Source organism: Marmota monax, unplaced genomic scaffold (assembly GCF_021218885.2).
Source record: "Marmota monax isolate L192 unplaced genomic scaffold, Marmota_monax_Labrador192_F-V1.1 WCK01_AAM20220418_F8-fsc00002, whole genome shotgun sequence".
Classification (NCBI taxonomy): Eukaryota; Metazoa; Chordata; class Mammalia; order Rodentia; family Sciuridae; genus Marmota; species Marmota monax.
The window spans coordinates 38,098,395-38,114,558 of record NW_026693571.1 but is presented as its reverse complement, the minus strand read 5'-3'; the positions used below and the strand labels follow the sequence as shown (position 1 = coordinate 38,114,558).

The following is a 16,164-nucleotide window of genomic DNA, read 5'->3' as shown; positions in this document are numbered from 1 at the left end:
TCCTGAAATTTATGTAAATGAAAATGACCAGTCTTTAAAATGTGGTGCATATGGTATACTATGGGAAGGAGGTGTTGTGTTTTTTTATATGAAAAATATTCTCATCAGAACTTAATTTGGATATTCCAATTTGGTCACAAGAGAAAAAGAGGGTTCTAACTCAAATGACTTTTTGGAGCTCCCTTCTCTATATTTCATTGTAATAAACTTCTTAAAATCTTCTTAAAATGCCCCATGTGTCTAGGCTGACAAACAGCTCTCAACCAAAGGAAGCTCAGAGTAAAATGATCTGTTGGGTCTATATGATTCTCTTTGTTCTCTTTTACACCTTTTTGATCTAAATTGTACCTGTTATTGGGTATTCATTGTTATGGATAATGCTTTAGGAACTTGTTCTGATTGGGTTGATTTAGGACAATGATTGTTATCCATATTATTTCTTTTTTAAAATATTTTTTAGTTGTCAATGGATCTTTATTTTATTTATTTATATGCGGTGCTGAGAATCAAACCCAGTGCCTCACACATGCTAGGTAAGCTCTCTACCACTGAGCCTCCACCTCAGCCTCTGTATATTATTCTTGAATAACATGATTCTGTTTATGACTTTGATCTTCCAGCTTTCATGATTTCTGTCTTTAATTTCTTCTGTCCTTTAGAAATACTTCAAGGCTTTTCTCAAAAAGAAGATCTAGTTCTTCATTTGTTCATTGTTAATTTCAGCCCCAAGACCAGGCTGGTAATTAAAAGCCAGCTAATGTAATAGGAGTAATTTTGAGTTCAGCTCTTGAACCCATCTTTTGAAGCATTATTTTAATCTACCTGATTTTATTCATAAAATTCAAATCCAGAATTTATTTTATTCTTCTCATCTGTAGAAACAATTGTAAATAATAAGCTATTTTATGTTGTTTTATGTTTTTTGTTTTTTCCTCGTCTACAATAGAGTACTTTTTGAAGTCTTTTTTTAACATTAATCTCAGTTTCAGCGTTTAGAGCTGTTTGATTCTTTCCTAAATATTAAAAATTTTTTAAGATATTTAAGAATTTTCCATTTTATTCATACTCTTATTGTCTTTTTATTCATACTCTTGTTGTCTTTAAGGCAGTATCTTTTATTAAACTCCCTTGTAAACTGCCTGTTTTTCTTGTCATATTGCCTCGTTCATTTATTGGTTGGCCTATTTTCCCTGTTCAAGTTCCTTTGATGCTCCCTTCTCTATATTTCATTGTAATAACCTTCTTAAAATCTGTCTGTTGTTGCTCTGTATTTTTTCTTTTGCTTGCACTTAAATGTCTTTATTTTTTAGCATTAAAAAAAGCTCTTGGTGCTATTTAAATACTCTTGCACAGTCACTGTCTTGTAAGTTCATGCAGTGACATGCAGGGTAATTTTCACACCATGTGTCACTTTATTTCATCTGTCCTGCTCCAACTGGGAAATCTATATGGGTCAGTAACTGACTTTGCCTTTCTTCTACCCCTTTAACTTAGCTTCATTTGGAAGCTATTATCTTCAAAATGAATTCTTAATTTATATGGGACTACCAGCTCATTACAAATAATCTCCATTTTCAAGGACTTTAACAAAGGATAGAGAACTTAGATTCTTAATTTTGTTTTATTTTAAACTTCCTCCATAGTATATAGTAGTCTACAAATTTTCATTTTAATATCAGTATACATTATAAATTGATTTAAATAAAAATTCACTCTTTAGGGATTATGTAAAAAACTCCTTTTGAGACCCTAATGAGTGGCAAAATGCCTAACAGCTTTATATCTTCTCACTACAACTTTCTTCACAAAGCTGCCTGTAGGCCAGTATAGTATTCTTATTTCCAGATTATTTAATTTTTTAAAGAGTATATGATTACCTTTATTGGAATATAGGTTCTGTAAGGTCAGTTTCAAAACTTGTTTCAGGTGCCCAGATTTACCTTAATTTGCCTCATATCAGTATCTCACTGCCCTAGCTTCCTGGAAACAAGTAAACAAAAACATTTCCTCATTAAACCTTTGGCCCTCCTGCCTTTCTGTAACTGTTATTTCTGGGGGAAAAAAATGGCCACTCAAAATAACAGGTGACATTTCTTTGGTTTTGCCCAGTTTATGAATCTACTTTAATGGACTTTGGCTTCTTAACTTTCAACAGATACTAATCTGGGTATGGAAGGAACCACATGCTTTGGTTTGGGAATAAATTCAGTGTCTCTGATAGGGAATATCCTGGTCTAGAAGAAAAGTGTGAGAATGAGTGACCTAGCTCTTTTATGTTATTACCATTTCAAGCAATTATTTCTTGCTGATTTTTTTTTTCCTCCTTAAAATCATCATATCTCCTCCAGTTAAACTTTTCTCTTTATGTGATTTTCCTCTCCTAGGACAGTTTTATATGTTTTCCCAGTAATAGTGTTATTTCTCTTCTATTCTTAACCTGTACTTTTTTTCTCTTTTTCTTTTTTTCTTCCCTTCAGTTCTGGGGCACTCTACCACTGAGCTACATCCCTAGACCTTTTGATTTTTCATTTTGAGATACAGTATTGCTAAGTTGCTCAGACTGGCCTTCATCTTGGGATTCTCCTTCCTCAGCCTCTGAGGTAGCTGGGATTATAGGCATGTTCCCCCATACCTGGTTATTATACTTTTTTATTATAATTTTTCTATGTAGTTAAGAATTTTTCTACTTTTTAAGAAGAGAATTCCTTTAAAAAAAAAAAAAAGTTTGTTCCTAAAGATCCTTAGTTGATGAAAAAAGAGAATGTGTCAGGAAATTAGTTTTAATTTTAAATGGAAAAATATATGATTAGCAGGTTTATGTATACTGACAAAAGGGCTTAAGATATTTTAATAGAAAAGAAACATTCAGAGTATTTTATATGTAACAGAATAATCTCATATTTATTCCAAACATTTTATGTTTGATTGTATGTTTAAAGTTGAGTTTAGAATTTAGAATACTCAAAACTATTGATAGATGCCTATTTAATGGGATTAAAGGAAAAGGGAATTTACCTTTTATTCATGCATTGTTTTAATTTCTATAACAAACATTAATTCTATAATCAAACCTTTGAAAAACATAATAAAGAGCAAATTTTTAAATTATGATACTATATTTTTAGAATATTTTTGGTAAGTTTTAATGGTGAATATGTTGATTCGCTACACAGCTACCTTTAAAATGTATTATTGAATGATGAAAGCCTTATTATAATTTTCTATTTCCATCAAAAATTGTTACTTGGAGGGGCTGGAGTTGTGGCCCAGTGGTAGAGCGCTTGCCTAGCATGTGTGAGGTACTGGGTTCGATTCTCAGCACCACGTACAAATAAATAAAATAAAGGTCCATCAACAACTAAAAAATATTTTTTAAAAAATTGTTACTTGGAAACTTATTTTCATGTGTTTTGAAATTAAATACATTTTAAAACATTTTAAGTTTCTATATCTTCTGTATTATTATTTCAGGTGTAGAATAGAATAACATAATTAAACATCATGCTAAGTAAAAGGAGAACTCAGTAATCTGTAATTTCCCTCGTTTTCTCTTTCCCCTCCTCCTGCTTCCTTCGCTTTTCATTCTTCCTTCTTTCCCTTCATTCCTACTTTATACACTCATACACAAGAACTACATAGAGGGAAGACAGACTAAAACAAAGCCTTTGAAACCCAATAAGAGCATAGAATTTTGGTATTCTTTGTTATTCCTATATTAACAGTTTTAATATTATTCTTAAAACAATGCCAACTATCTCTATTGTGTCCAATAATTTATCCAAACTTAAATGTGAGAATTCATCTGACAGTATATAAATTAAATGAATCTTAAAACTTCTTCTGATTAGTAATAGTTTTTAGACATGTCTGGTAAATTTACTCTGTGTCCTCATAAATTGCTAAAGGGCTGGCAACTTTCGGTTTGTTAGGTTAGTTTACTTGAAATTAAAAATACAAAAGACGGGTGGGGCTGTAGCTCAGTGGCAGAGTGTTTGCCCAGCATGTGGGTTCAATCCTCAGCACCACATAAAAATAAACAGATAAAATAAAGTCATGCTGTACATCTACAACTACAAAAAAAAAAAGAAAAAAAAAAAGACTTTTGCTACATGTTTAGCATTTGTATTTTGGATTGCTATATTTGTTTTTCCTTTTCTCTCCCTCTCCTAAACAAAGTACATCTTTCCATTTTTAGTGTACTCGACAAATTATCTCTGAGAAGCTAGGCCGTGGCTCAAGAACTGTGGATCTTGAACTTGAAGCTCAGATTGATATATTAAGAGATAACAAGAAAAAATATGAAAACATTCTAAGACTGGCTCAGACATTGTCAACCCAGCTTTTCCAGATGGTGCACACCCAAAGGCAACTTGGAGATGCTTTTGCTGACCTGAGTTTGAAGTCTCTAGAACTCCATGTAAGATTATTTAAAATAGCTATTAGAGATGGAAGAAAATGGTAATGGGAATAGTCCAAGAGGTGATTTGTTACATTTATGATTTGCTGAATTCTTAATATAGTAGGAGTTTGTTTGGGTTTTGGGGATTGAACTTAGGGCCTTGTGCATGCTCTACCACTGGTCTACAGCCCTGGCTTTATATAATTGAAATTTTGAGACATTCTTTTAAGGTATTTCATGTAATTTTTTAAGACAGTCCAACTAACTTTAGTCAACATAGTAATCCATTTGTACCCTAGACTATATGTCAGCTGGAGGTTTTCGGAAAATGGAACTTTGGTAAGAGAGAAGGAAAGATATTCAAGCAGCCTAGAAAGAAGTCATGTGTGTTTTGGTTTTGTTGTAGTTGTTTTTGTTTTGTTTTTTGGTGTGGACATATCTTGTGATCTCTTTTATGTCTAGGTGTTTTTGTTTTTTTGTTTCTTACTTGAGGCTTACTGGTACAGACATCCCTTAGCTACAAACTTCTAACTTGAAGAATTCAATAAGTTAAAACATTAAATCCCTTTGTCCTAAAACCTTGGACAACAAAATTTGGCTTCAGATCACAATAATGAAAAATACTGAAACTCACTTTTGACTAAGCCATTAAACAGACAGAAATAGTATTTGGGAAACTGAATGTAATAACAGCTGCAATTACTGAGTACACAATTTAAATGGAACAGACTAGGTACTTTATGTTTATTACATGTATCTGAAATAAATGGGACCAGAAGTATTTGAGATTTGGGAATTTTTCAGATTTTGGAATACATGCATACTGTACCAGTTGAGTATCCCTAATCTGAAAATGTAAAATACAAAATGCTGCCAGATCTACAACTCTTTTTTTGTTTTTTCAAAGTGCTAGGGATCAAACCCAGGACTTCATGCATGCTAAGCAAACACTTTACCACTGAACTTAAAGAGCTACATCCCCTTCCCCAAAATCAAAAACGTTTTGAACATTATGTAATTTAGCTACATGGAAGTAATTTTGGCACAGACATTGCATGCAGAGAAGGCAAATTTGTATGTAGTATATCTGTTCCACAGATATGTTCCAGAATTTTATAATATAATATATTTAGATATAATTCATGTACCATAATTTATCCTTACAAAGTTGCATTCAGAAAGTAGGCATTTATAAAAATCATTTTTATCTCCTTTAAGAGATTTTTGTTTTTTCTGCTCAGTACATTCAAAAAGATGTACATCGATCACCACTATCAAATTCCAGAACATTTTCTCATCCCAGAATGAAAATGCACATCTATTCTTTACTTCCTTTGGTTCCTGACAAGCATTAATCTATTTTATGTCTCTGTGGAATGACATATTATGGACATTTGATATAAATGGGATTATATAATATGTAACCTTTTGAGTCTGACATTCTAACTTTATTTCCTTTATTTTCACCCCTGAGTGGAATTGCTGGGTTATGTAGTAGTTCTTTTTTTACATTTTTCTAGGAACCTCCATGCTACGTACCATAATTGATATAGTAATTTATCTTCCCACCAGTGGTGTATAAGAGCTCTCTTTTGTCCACATCCTGACCAGCATTTCTGTGTGGGGTTGTTTGTTTTGTTTTTTGCTTATAGTATTTCTAACTGGGGTGAGATGATAACTCGTGGTTTTGATTTACATCTCCCTGATAGTGATGTTGCCTATTTTTCCATGTACTCCTTGGCCATTTGTATGTTGTCTTTTGAGAAATGTCTATTCATATCGTTTGGCCATTTTTTTTAATTGGATTAGTTGGGTGATGGTGTTATTGTTTTACGTTCCTCGTGTATTCTGAATTTTAATCCCTTGGCAAATATAGAATTTCTCTTATTCTATAGGTTGTCTTTTTGTTGATGGTTTCCTTTTCTTAGTGTTTTAATTTGATATAATGCCATTTGTCTCGTTTTGCTTTTCAGATCTTATTCAAAATATTGTCTATACTGGTGTCTTAAAAGTGTTTCTCCTATGGTTTCTGCTAGTAGTTTCTTAGTTTCAGGAGGTCTTTGATACATTTTGAGTTTATTTTTGTATATGATAAGAGATAGAGGTCTAGGTTCATTCTTCTGCATATGGATATCCAGTTTTTCCAGTACCACTTATTGAGGAGACTGATGTTTTCCCAATATATGTTTTTGAGGCCTTTGTCAATGATCATTTGGCTTAGATATATGGATTTATTTCTAGTTCTTCTGTTCTTTTGGTCTGTGTGTCAGTTTGTATACTGGTACATGGTATTTTGAAATTAAATTTTTAATTCTAGGAATTGCATTAACCTTCTATCTTAAGTAGCAGATTAGAACTGCAGCCCTACTCCTGATGTAAATATGCTTGATTGTTTTATGTTTATTTGTAATTGCTAAAACAACTTATAATAATATATAAAATATCCCTATCTAACTGAGAATACTAAGAATTGTCAGCAACTCAAGTTTGAGTCATACTCTATCTTATTTTCAGTGCCAAAAGTTTATTTACTTATAATGTATATACATAAGTATATTCATTTCTTTCTAATTATTGTGTTCTAATTATTTTATATCATTTACTACTATAGCTTATGTGCCTTATTATAAAAAATTAGCTTTTTATTTTAGCTGGTTGAAGTTTCAAATTATACATTAAAATCTTAAGTATTTGTTTTTGTTGTTCATAGCAGTGGGGATTCATCCCAAGGCCTTGTATGCTCTAGGCAAGAGCTCTCCCACTAGCTACATCTGTAATCTTAAAATCTTAAGTTACAAACACATTTCCCAGAATTACAGGTGGGATTTATATTCATGAAATAAAATAGTGTCACTTTACTCTTTCTCCCTGCTTTGTATTTAGGCCCATTGTTCTCATGTGTAAATTTAGGATTCGAAATTCTATTATATAATTTTTCAATCTGCTGAAATTTCGTCTTCCTATGATTTTGTTTGTTTGTTTATAAAAGAGTAGCTCTCTAGGTTATATACATCTTCTGTGGTTAAATTGGGGTTGTGACATTTTGAAGGTTTAATGTATAATTGTGGGTACTGAAAACTTTTAGAAATGAACACAGTACTACAGGGAGGGGTATCGTGTAATGATACATAGTTTGTTGTACAGTGAGTAGAAAGGGTCCTTTTATCCACTATTGAATTTATGTAAATCTAACTTCCATATTTTTCATCCTTTTATTTGTTGATTTTTGAATTTTGCCCTTTTTAATGAATATCAAAGGAAATAGAGTTGTAATATGTTCTATTAACATTTTCTTTTTTGTGGAGGGCAGTACTAGGGATTAGATTAGGGGCACTTATCTCTGAATTCCCAGTCCTTTTTATTTTTTGATTCAGGGCCTCTCTGAGTGGCCCAGGCTGGCCTTGAATTTACCATTCTCCTGCCCCAGCTTCCCAAGTTGCTAGGAGTTGCTTGGATTACTGATATCTGCCACTGTCTCTGGCATGTTAATATTTTCTAAAAGTTGTAAAAGTGTTTTGTCCTGTACTCTTCTATTTCCAGTAACATTTATTTAGACTTTGTGTATAATCTAGCTTATAGAAACTTGTCACAAATCTTCAGCTGTACTGCCTTTCATTTTAGTTTTTACATGTACTAATTGACATTCTTTTAATGTAATCCTATATCTACCAATATTTGCAATCAAAGTCTATACAGTTTTGAAAACCAAATCCAGTGTAAAGAGTTGCATAGATCTAGTTTAAATAGAAAATACTTTTCGCATAAGAAAAATAATTTTAGTTAGTTTTTTTTTTCAGGTGAAATTGAGAAATGTTTTATAATTAACTGGAGAATTCTCAAGATGAAGATTTATCATACAATAAAACATGATCTTTTGGAGTTGGGGGGTGTAGTTCAGTGGTAGAGTGCTTGCCTAGCACGTATGAGGCTTGGGTTTGAGCCCCAGCATCACAAAATACGTACGCGTACACATATAAATGTATATGTGTATATACATGTGTATATGATCAGTCTTTTAATTTGGTCAGATGTGTGTTCCTCAGTAATCTGTTTTAATGAAACGTGGACTGGGAAGCTTCCTCTGCTAAATATTTAGGATTAGTTTTTGCCGTGTCTGAAGGAGTCGTGTGTAATGTTTGCTGAGCTGATGTGGTTTATTCAGAGAATGAACTAAATCTGGTGTTGAGTGATCCTTCCTCAGCTGTATGCATAGATAGGCTTGAGCTTGGGAGTCAACTGGTCGCTAAGTTTACACAGAAATGTGTCTTGTTAATATTTGTACTTTGAGGAGATTCAGTCAAAACATAAAAAATTACAATATATTTTATGTCTGAAAGTTTTAACCAATTTTTACCTAATTTGGTTGTAAAAGTTATAGTTTCTTTGATTAATAATCTGCTATATTTTTCTTCCTAACAGCTGTGCTTATATTAGTACAAAGTAGTTTAACTTTTAAAAATCATTTATGTTTAGCTGTGCATCTAAGCTGATGACAATTTTGGCTTATTAAACTTTTTTGATAATGAAATAGCTAACTGTGATGTAAATTCTTATATATTTTAAGACTGAAAGAAAAACTTACATTGCTAGATTTCTAAAGAAAATATTTTCTCATTAGTGATATGTTTGTGATTTTCAAAGTCATGTCTACTATTTTACCACTGGGTAAGTTAAGATGACTTCTTTATTTTAGGAAGAATTTGGCTATAATGCAGATACCCAGAAGCTGCTGGCTAAAAATGGAGAGACTCTTCTTGGGGCCATTAATTTTTTCATTGCTAGTGTGAACACATTGGTGAATAAAACAATTGAAGATACATTAATGACTGTGAAACAATATGAAAGTGCCAGGTAGGTATAAAGTTTCTCCATATCGTCTATTTTACAGATGGCACATAATGCTGTTAAAATTTTGGTTGCAAAGAACAGAAACCAACTCTGTCTAATAAGGGTAAAAAAAGAATATACTGGAAGATTATAAGATAACACACAGAGCTCTCATAAAGGGAGGAAAACAAGATTCTGGAAATAGGCAAGAACCACAGCCAAATAATGCCTACGAGTATCTGTTCAGTACCCTGGTTTTTATGCCCCTGCTACTTGATGGTACCACAGCTACCAGAAGTACTTTCCAATAGACCTCTGAATACTTGATTCATTGCCTTGGGAATGTCCAGTGGAGTCTTGGTAGTGTGCCTAAACTTTAAACTTGCTTGCTAGGGAATAGGGAAATGGAGGATCTCCCAGCTCCACCTTCCTTAGAAGAGGACAGGCCCTGTGTCCTTCCAGGACCCCTTAAAGCATGGCCTAAGATTACCTTTTATCCTCATTACCACTTTCACCTGCATTACCTGTGCTTCCCAGTGGGTAAGCAGTCCCACTGCTCCACAGCAGCTAGACCTGCACTGTCAGTTCCTCCTGAATATACAATCTCATTTCTGTCACCAGGATTTTGTGAATATCATGTGTGAATACCTACTCCTGATTTTCATTTATCCAGGTTAACCAACCTTCAAACCCTTTTCATGTTTTATTTTATATTTTGATAACTGTTTATAATGAGCATTTTTATACATTCCATTTCATTTATGTGCATGCATATTAATAAGTATTTATTAATGTCTAAAAAGTAGCAAACTTGTAATAGTATTTTTCAGCTTTCAATTCCATGCTCAGTTTTTTCCCTACATGCCTTGTCACTTTTATGTTAAGTATCAGTCTAGTCGCCTTTGAGTTCCCCCGCTTCCTGAACACTTAAAATTATTATTTTCTGTTATACTTTTCATAGCCTAATTAAAGAAGGGTGCAAACTTTAATATTGCTTTTTGATCATTTCACAAGAAGAAATTCTTCTGTCCCATGCTGTATCTGTAACTTTCAGTTTAACATTAACATAGGAAGTTCTTATTGACTTAGACAAAAGTGAAGAAAAACAGATGTGATTGGTTAGAACTTTGTGGCTTATTTAGGTTTAGGTCTTGGGTTTTTGCTTTTCTTTATTGTTTGAATTATTTACTAACATGGTATTAAAATTAAAAGGTGGGAAAAAAGAAAAAGAAGGAATTTATTATTCTTCATTAACCCTGAAGGAATTTATCAAGAAGATACCTTTAATGGAAACCCTTTAGTAACATTCCTAGTAATTGGTTTTCCAGTCTCCATTTAAATCCTTTCATGCACTTTTTATTTTTCAAAGGAAACATTGTGTACATGAATGAAACATTTCAGTTCTATAAATTCTGTTTGTTATTCTAAGTTTATCTTTTCCTTAATTTGTTCATAAAAATATTTTTTATTGCTTTCATCATTTTAAGCTTCTTATTTTCTAGAAAGTCTTTTTGATTATTCTTATATTTATGAGTTTTGAAGGTAAAAAATTATTTTGTAATATTCTAAAAGTAACCTCCACCATCTCCCATTTAGGAATTATATGAATCTGATTTGTTTTTCAATTTCATAATTTTATATCTGTCTACCTATTCTGAAATAGTAACTGAAATATGTCACTTAACATATAGTGTTTTTCTCTTTAGCCTTTTTTTTTTTTTTTTGCAAACCTTAAATATATTTTTAACTTTTTCTTCAAGCTTTATTTCTAGTATGACTTTAAAAATATTAGCCCCTATTTTAAAAAGCCACTGTTTATACATAAAACAATTTATATTTTATTACAGAAGAGAAGTAAGGAGCTAAAGGTTACATGCTTTGCTCTCAGTAGTCAATTTCAAAGCCAAGACAGGAATCCATTTTACCCTTTAACGTTTGATCAGTAGATGTTAAGCTTGAACTAGATTAATCTAAAATTTTAGACTGAGAGTGTAGTTCAGTGGTAGAGCACTTGCCTGGCATTCACAAGGCCCTGGCTTTAATACCCAACATAGCAAAAAGAAAAAACAGCAGCAACAAAAAGATAGTAATAAAAAATAAAATAAAATTCTGCGTATAATTAGGAAAAATGATTTTCACATTTTATAATGAAAAGCCCAACTTAAAGTATAATATGGTATAAGATCTGAGCATATATAATATTTAGGTTTGTTTGAAACTTCTAAACAAAATTATAAATCAAGTTCTATGTACTTGATAGCTGTTTACTTAAAGGAAGCCTTCCGACAACCTCTCTGTACTTTACAAACTAACAGCAATCTCACTTCATAATTTATCCTTTTTTAATTCAAATTACAATATATGATCTTATTCATTAAGCTTAGCTTGGGATTTGACTTTTTATGAAGTACCAAGGAATTGGCTATTTTTAACACTGAAACATTGGTTACCAAAGAATAATATTCAAAAAGAATTCAAGATTAAAAGTTTTCAGTATCTGAATTTTCTTCTCTGTCAAAATCAGAATTTACTGACTTCTAGGGCAAAGGTCATCTATTTGATCAGCACAAAAAATGGTAATTTAGGCGAATGCCCCGGTGGCTTTTTAATGCTCCCTATTATGTATTGTGTACAAGTATTTCCTAGCCCTCTGGTGCTTCGTGTTAGAAAATCTTATAACAGCCCATTCAACCCTTCTCCACAGCAGCACCAACAAGGGAGTCAATTGTAGTCAAGACTTTTCAGATGCGGACACCTGTTCTCTAGAAGTTTTATATAAGCCATAGAGTAACCATCACTAACTGTGCCAATACAGACCCAGTACAGACTGGCAGCCTTGAAGAGTTGCTTTTTGAAAACTTAGTGCCCTTCCCTTCTTGGTGGTAATGCATACCATTAGAGAAGCTCTTATGGGAACTTTTACTTTGATACCTTCTACAAACTCTGAATGTAAAAATTAAGAAATATAAGGTCAGTATTTAACTTTGATTATGTTTGAATTAATCACTGCTGTTTAGATATATGCTCCAAGGCTATTGAAGGATGTTTCTTCTTAGATTAAATTACCGCATAATACCATTTATTTTAGTTCCATCTTTTCCTTTTATTTCTTAGTCTTTAGTATGTTTGCTCCTGGTCATAACCCCTCTTTTTAATTTCAGGTTTATAGATTTATATTCTCACTTCTTATTTATTATAAATATTATAAACATTTTATAAAATTTATAAAATTATAAACATTTTCCTTCCCATGTCACTAAATGACTATACCATAGCTATCTTGCTTCTAATTTGCCATAATAATAAACATTCTGAAGGTTTTCGTTATTACCAAGTGTCCTTTATACACACACACACACACACGTATACATATATGTAAAATCATGTATATGTATGGTTTTGTGGAGATTTTTATTCCCATTCATAGATGAAAAATTCGAACCCAAAGACATGCAGTACTAGCTAAAGACATTAGAGCTATTAAAGGGCAGAGTTTGGCTGCTGAATCCATTGATTTAACAAATTAAATTAAATCTATTGTAGCTGTCTTCTTAGCTCCACTGCGTGTCCATGATCATCTAATTGGTTTCCTTGCTTCTGTTCTTAATCGTCTATTCTAGTCCATCCTGAATTCCTTAGACTACCACTAGAGTGATTTTTCTATGCTGAACAAATAGAATCATGTTCCTTTCACGTCAGATCAAAATCCTTCAGTGACCTCCCATCAGCTGTCCTACTGGGTTAAATCTGAACTGTTTAGCAGGGTCATAGGGCTGCTTCATCTCAGTCCTACTTACCTGACTGACTTTAGTCCTCTCATCATGTTCTGACTTCAGGTTGTAACATGCTGAATTAATTCCTAAATGTGTAATGGTGTCTGTGCCTTTGCACATGGCTGTTCTCTTCCTGGAATACTCTACCAGTTTCCCTGTCCTAATCAAGCAAGTAAGCTTTTACCATCCTTCAGATTTTAATTATAGCATTTTAATTCTACTCTGACATGCCTTTCCAGATACCTACTTACTTAATTCTTCCTCTTGACCTCCATTACTCCTTACTCCCTCATGGTAGTATTTTTTGTAATCATGTGCAATCTTGTCCTTTTCTAGACTGCAGGCTTCTTGGGGATAAACTCACTGCTCAAATTTTCAGCTCTACATTAAAGCATAGTGAGTGAAACAGAAGGTGCTCACCTGGTAATTGTTGAATGAATCAACATATCAGCTAATGAATAAATGATCCTCCTTTATTCCTGAAAAATCAAGTTTCTTAAGTTCAGTATGAGTTCAGAATAAATTAGGCTTAGTGAGAAAGACTGAAGTACTCTTTCTCAAGTGATGCATACAATATAGTTTGTGATCTTTAAAGTATTCCTAATTCCCAAACTGGAGATGTGACTCATACTATCTGAATAAAAAGCTTTAGTTTGGGGGCATGTGCTTTGTGATTCTGATTTTGATTAAACTAGAGGTCTCTCTGCTACTTCTTGGCTGAGTACTGAATAGTCAATGCTGATAGATGAATCATTATTTAAAAGAGTTCTGTGATAGAGGTATTATAAGGTGCTTGGCGTGGGATCACAGAGTAGTGGTAGTAGGTCTAGTTTAGTTAATGGTGGTAGAATATTCTGTAAGGCATTTCACAGAATGCAGGTGGTAAGTACTCTGTAAGATGGCATTGTCACATTCTGAATACTATAGAAATACTATAGAAATCTAGCTAGAGCTGTGTTGTCATATATAGTACCCAATGTGTCTGTTGAGAGCTCAAAACACATAGCTAAATTTTGATGTTATGGAAGTATAAGATACATAATGGATTTCAAAGACTTAGTTCCCAGTTCTGAAATGTGAAGTAGTTTACTAACAATTTCTTGAATTGATTACATTTTCCCATGATAATAATTTAAATATATTGGATAAAATATATTGTTTAAAAGCAGGTGTAATTAATTTATCATTTTAATGTAGCTAGCTACTAGAAGTTTAAATTACAGTTATGGCTCCCATTATATTGCTATTTTGCATTGCTGACCTAAACCACATTTTGAGGTCTGCTGACTCTCAGTGTAACTTTCTTTTGTCTGTTGGTTTCAGTTTAGCATTCTAGTGTCTACTTTCCTCACCTACTATGCCTCATCAATATTAATTAACATAGGGATTCCATCTCTACTCTTGATCTTGTATTCACATCTGTTAGATTTTTAAAAAATATTTATTTATTTTTGTTGTACACAATGCCTTTATTTTTATTTATTTATTTTTTTGTGGTGCTGAAAATTGAACCCCGGGCCTTGCATGTGCCAGGCAAGCGCTCTACCACTAAGCCACAACCCCAGCCCCCCACATCTGTTAGATTTTGACATCTATATTTTTAAACTGGTTTTTAAGGTTTGGAAATTACTTGTTTGGCTAATAGTGTAATCTGTGAGGAATGTGTTTTTGAGTTTAAGCAGCTTTTCTGCTAGGCATGGTGGAAGCCATGGCTCAGGAGGCTGAGGCAGAAGGATCACAAGTTCAAAGCTAGCCTCAGCAACTTAGCCAGGATCTAAGCAACTCAGTGAGACCCTGTCCCTAAATAAAATATAAAAAGGACTAGGGATGCGGCTCAGTGGTTAAGCAATCCTGGGTCTAATCCCTGGTACAAAAAAAGAAGGAAGCAGCCTTTTCCCCACATTGTAGGTATTTTTTCTCCCCCTCCCTTTTCTTCCTTTTTTCCTTTTTTGTTTGTGTGTGTGGTGCTGGAGTGGACCCCAGGACCTCTGACATAGTAGGCAAGCACTCTACCACTAAGCCATATCTCTAGGCCTCCACATTCTTACTTTAATAGCTCTTTGTTTTTAAGGAGTAACAATTTCAAAAGCATAAGGTATGGAACCTTTATGAGTACTTTATATATCATCACATAATGAGACCAAATATTATGTTTTCTAGCCCGTCTCCTGAACATATTTTTGTTTTGTTGTATACATCACATACTCTCTTCTTTCTAGGATCGAATATGATGCTTATCGCACTGATTTGGAAGAACTGAATCTTGGACCACGCGATGCAAACACCCTCCCAAAAATTGAGCAGTCACAACATCTGTTCCAAGCACATAAGGAAAAATATGATAAAATGCGCAATGATGTTTCCATCAAATTGAAATTTCTAGAAGAAAATAAGGTAAATTTATTCTTTACTTTCAACTTCTTTCTGTGGAGTTTAAAATAAAGTTACCCTGAAGAGAGATATATAGATTTTTGTTTGTATTAATTCTGTATTGTAACAATTACAAGAAGGAATTCCATATAAATCAGTGTTTGAGGGTTTTTTTGTTTTGGGGGTACTGGGCATTGAGCTTAGGGGCACTCAGCCACTGAGCCACATCCCCAGCCTTATTTTGTATTTTATTTAGAGACAGGGTCTCACTGAGTTGCTTAGTGCCTTGCTGTTGCTGAGGCTGGCTTTGAACTCGCAATCCTATCTCAGCCTCCCAAACCACTGGGATTACAGGCATGTGCCATCTGCCCTGTTTTGAGTTTTAAGAACACAAAATATTACTTTTCTGTCAGAAGAGTCATCAACTATATTGTCCAGTCTTTCATATATAACAGTTGGCAAAAAAAAATACTTGGTGTTCAACCCTTAATTTTAAGATTGATGTTAGTAGCATGTGATTTAAATAAATAATGAGAGATGCTCCTCTGAATAATTTGAAACTTTTTCATTAATGTTAGGTATGGATTTCAAGGAGAAATTACAGCATCCTCCCCAGTAACTGATGAATGAGGAATAGCTAAAAGGTTCAGTGTAGGGCTTTAGTTAGCATAAACTAGAAGGAATAAAACAGGAAATGAATTTGCCACATTGTGTTCATATAACATGAACACATCAAAAGACAACAGGTAAAGCCTGGCTCATCTCATTACTGTAGTCTGCCTTTGTTTTAACTCT

General features: G+C 33.1%; 1 protein-coding gene across 8 annotated transcripts in view; it reads left to right on the top strand.

Annotated features, from left to right (window-relative positions):
• Arfip1 (ADP ribosylation factor interacting protein 1) overlaps positions 1 to 16,164 on the top strand; it is a 121,696-nt gene that overhangs the window by 80,694 nt on the left and 24,838 nt on the right. For all 8 annotated transcript variants that reach the window (XM_058583906.1, XM_046458869.2, XM_046458868.2 and 5 more), the window contains 3 exons: positions 4,196 to 4,417; positions 9,093 to 9,250; positions 15,219 to 15,393. In XM_058583906.1, coding sequence (XP_058439889.1) covers positions 4,196 to 4,417; positions 9,093 to 9,250; positions 15,219 to 15,393 — 555 coding nt within the window. The remainder of the gene's footprint in view (positions 1 to 4,195; positions 4,418 to 9,092; positions 9,251 to 15,218; positions 15,394 to 16,164) is intronic.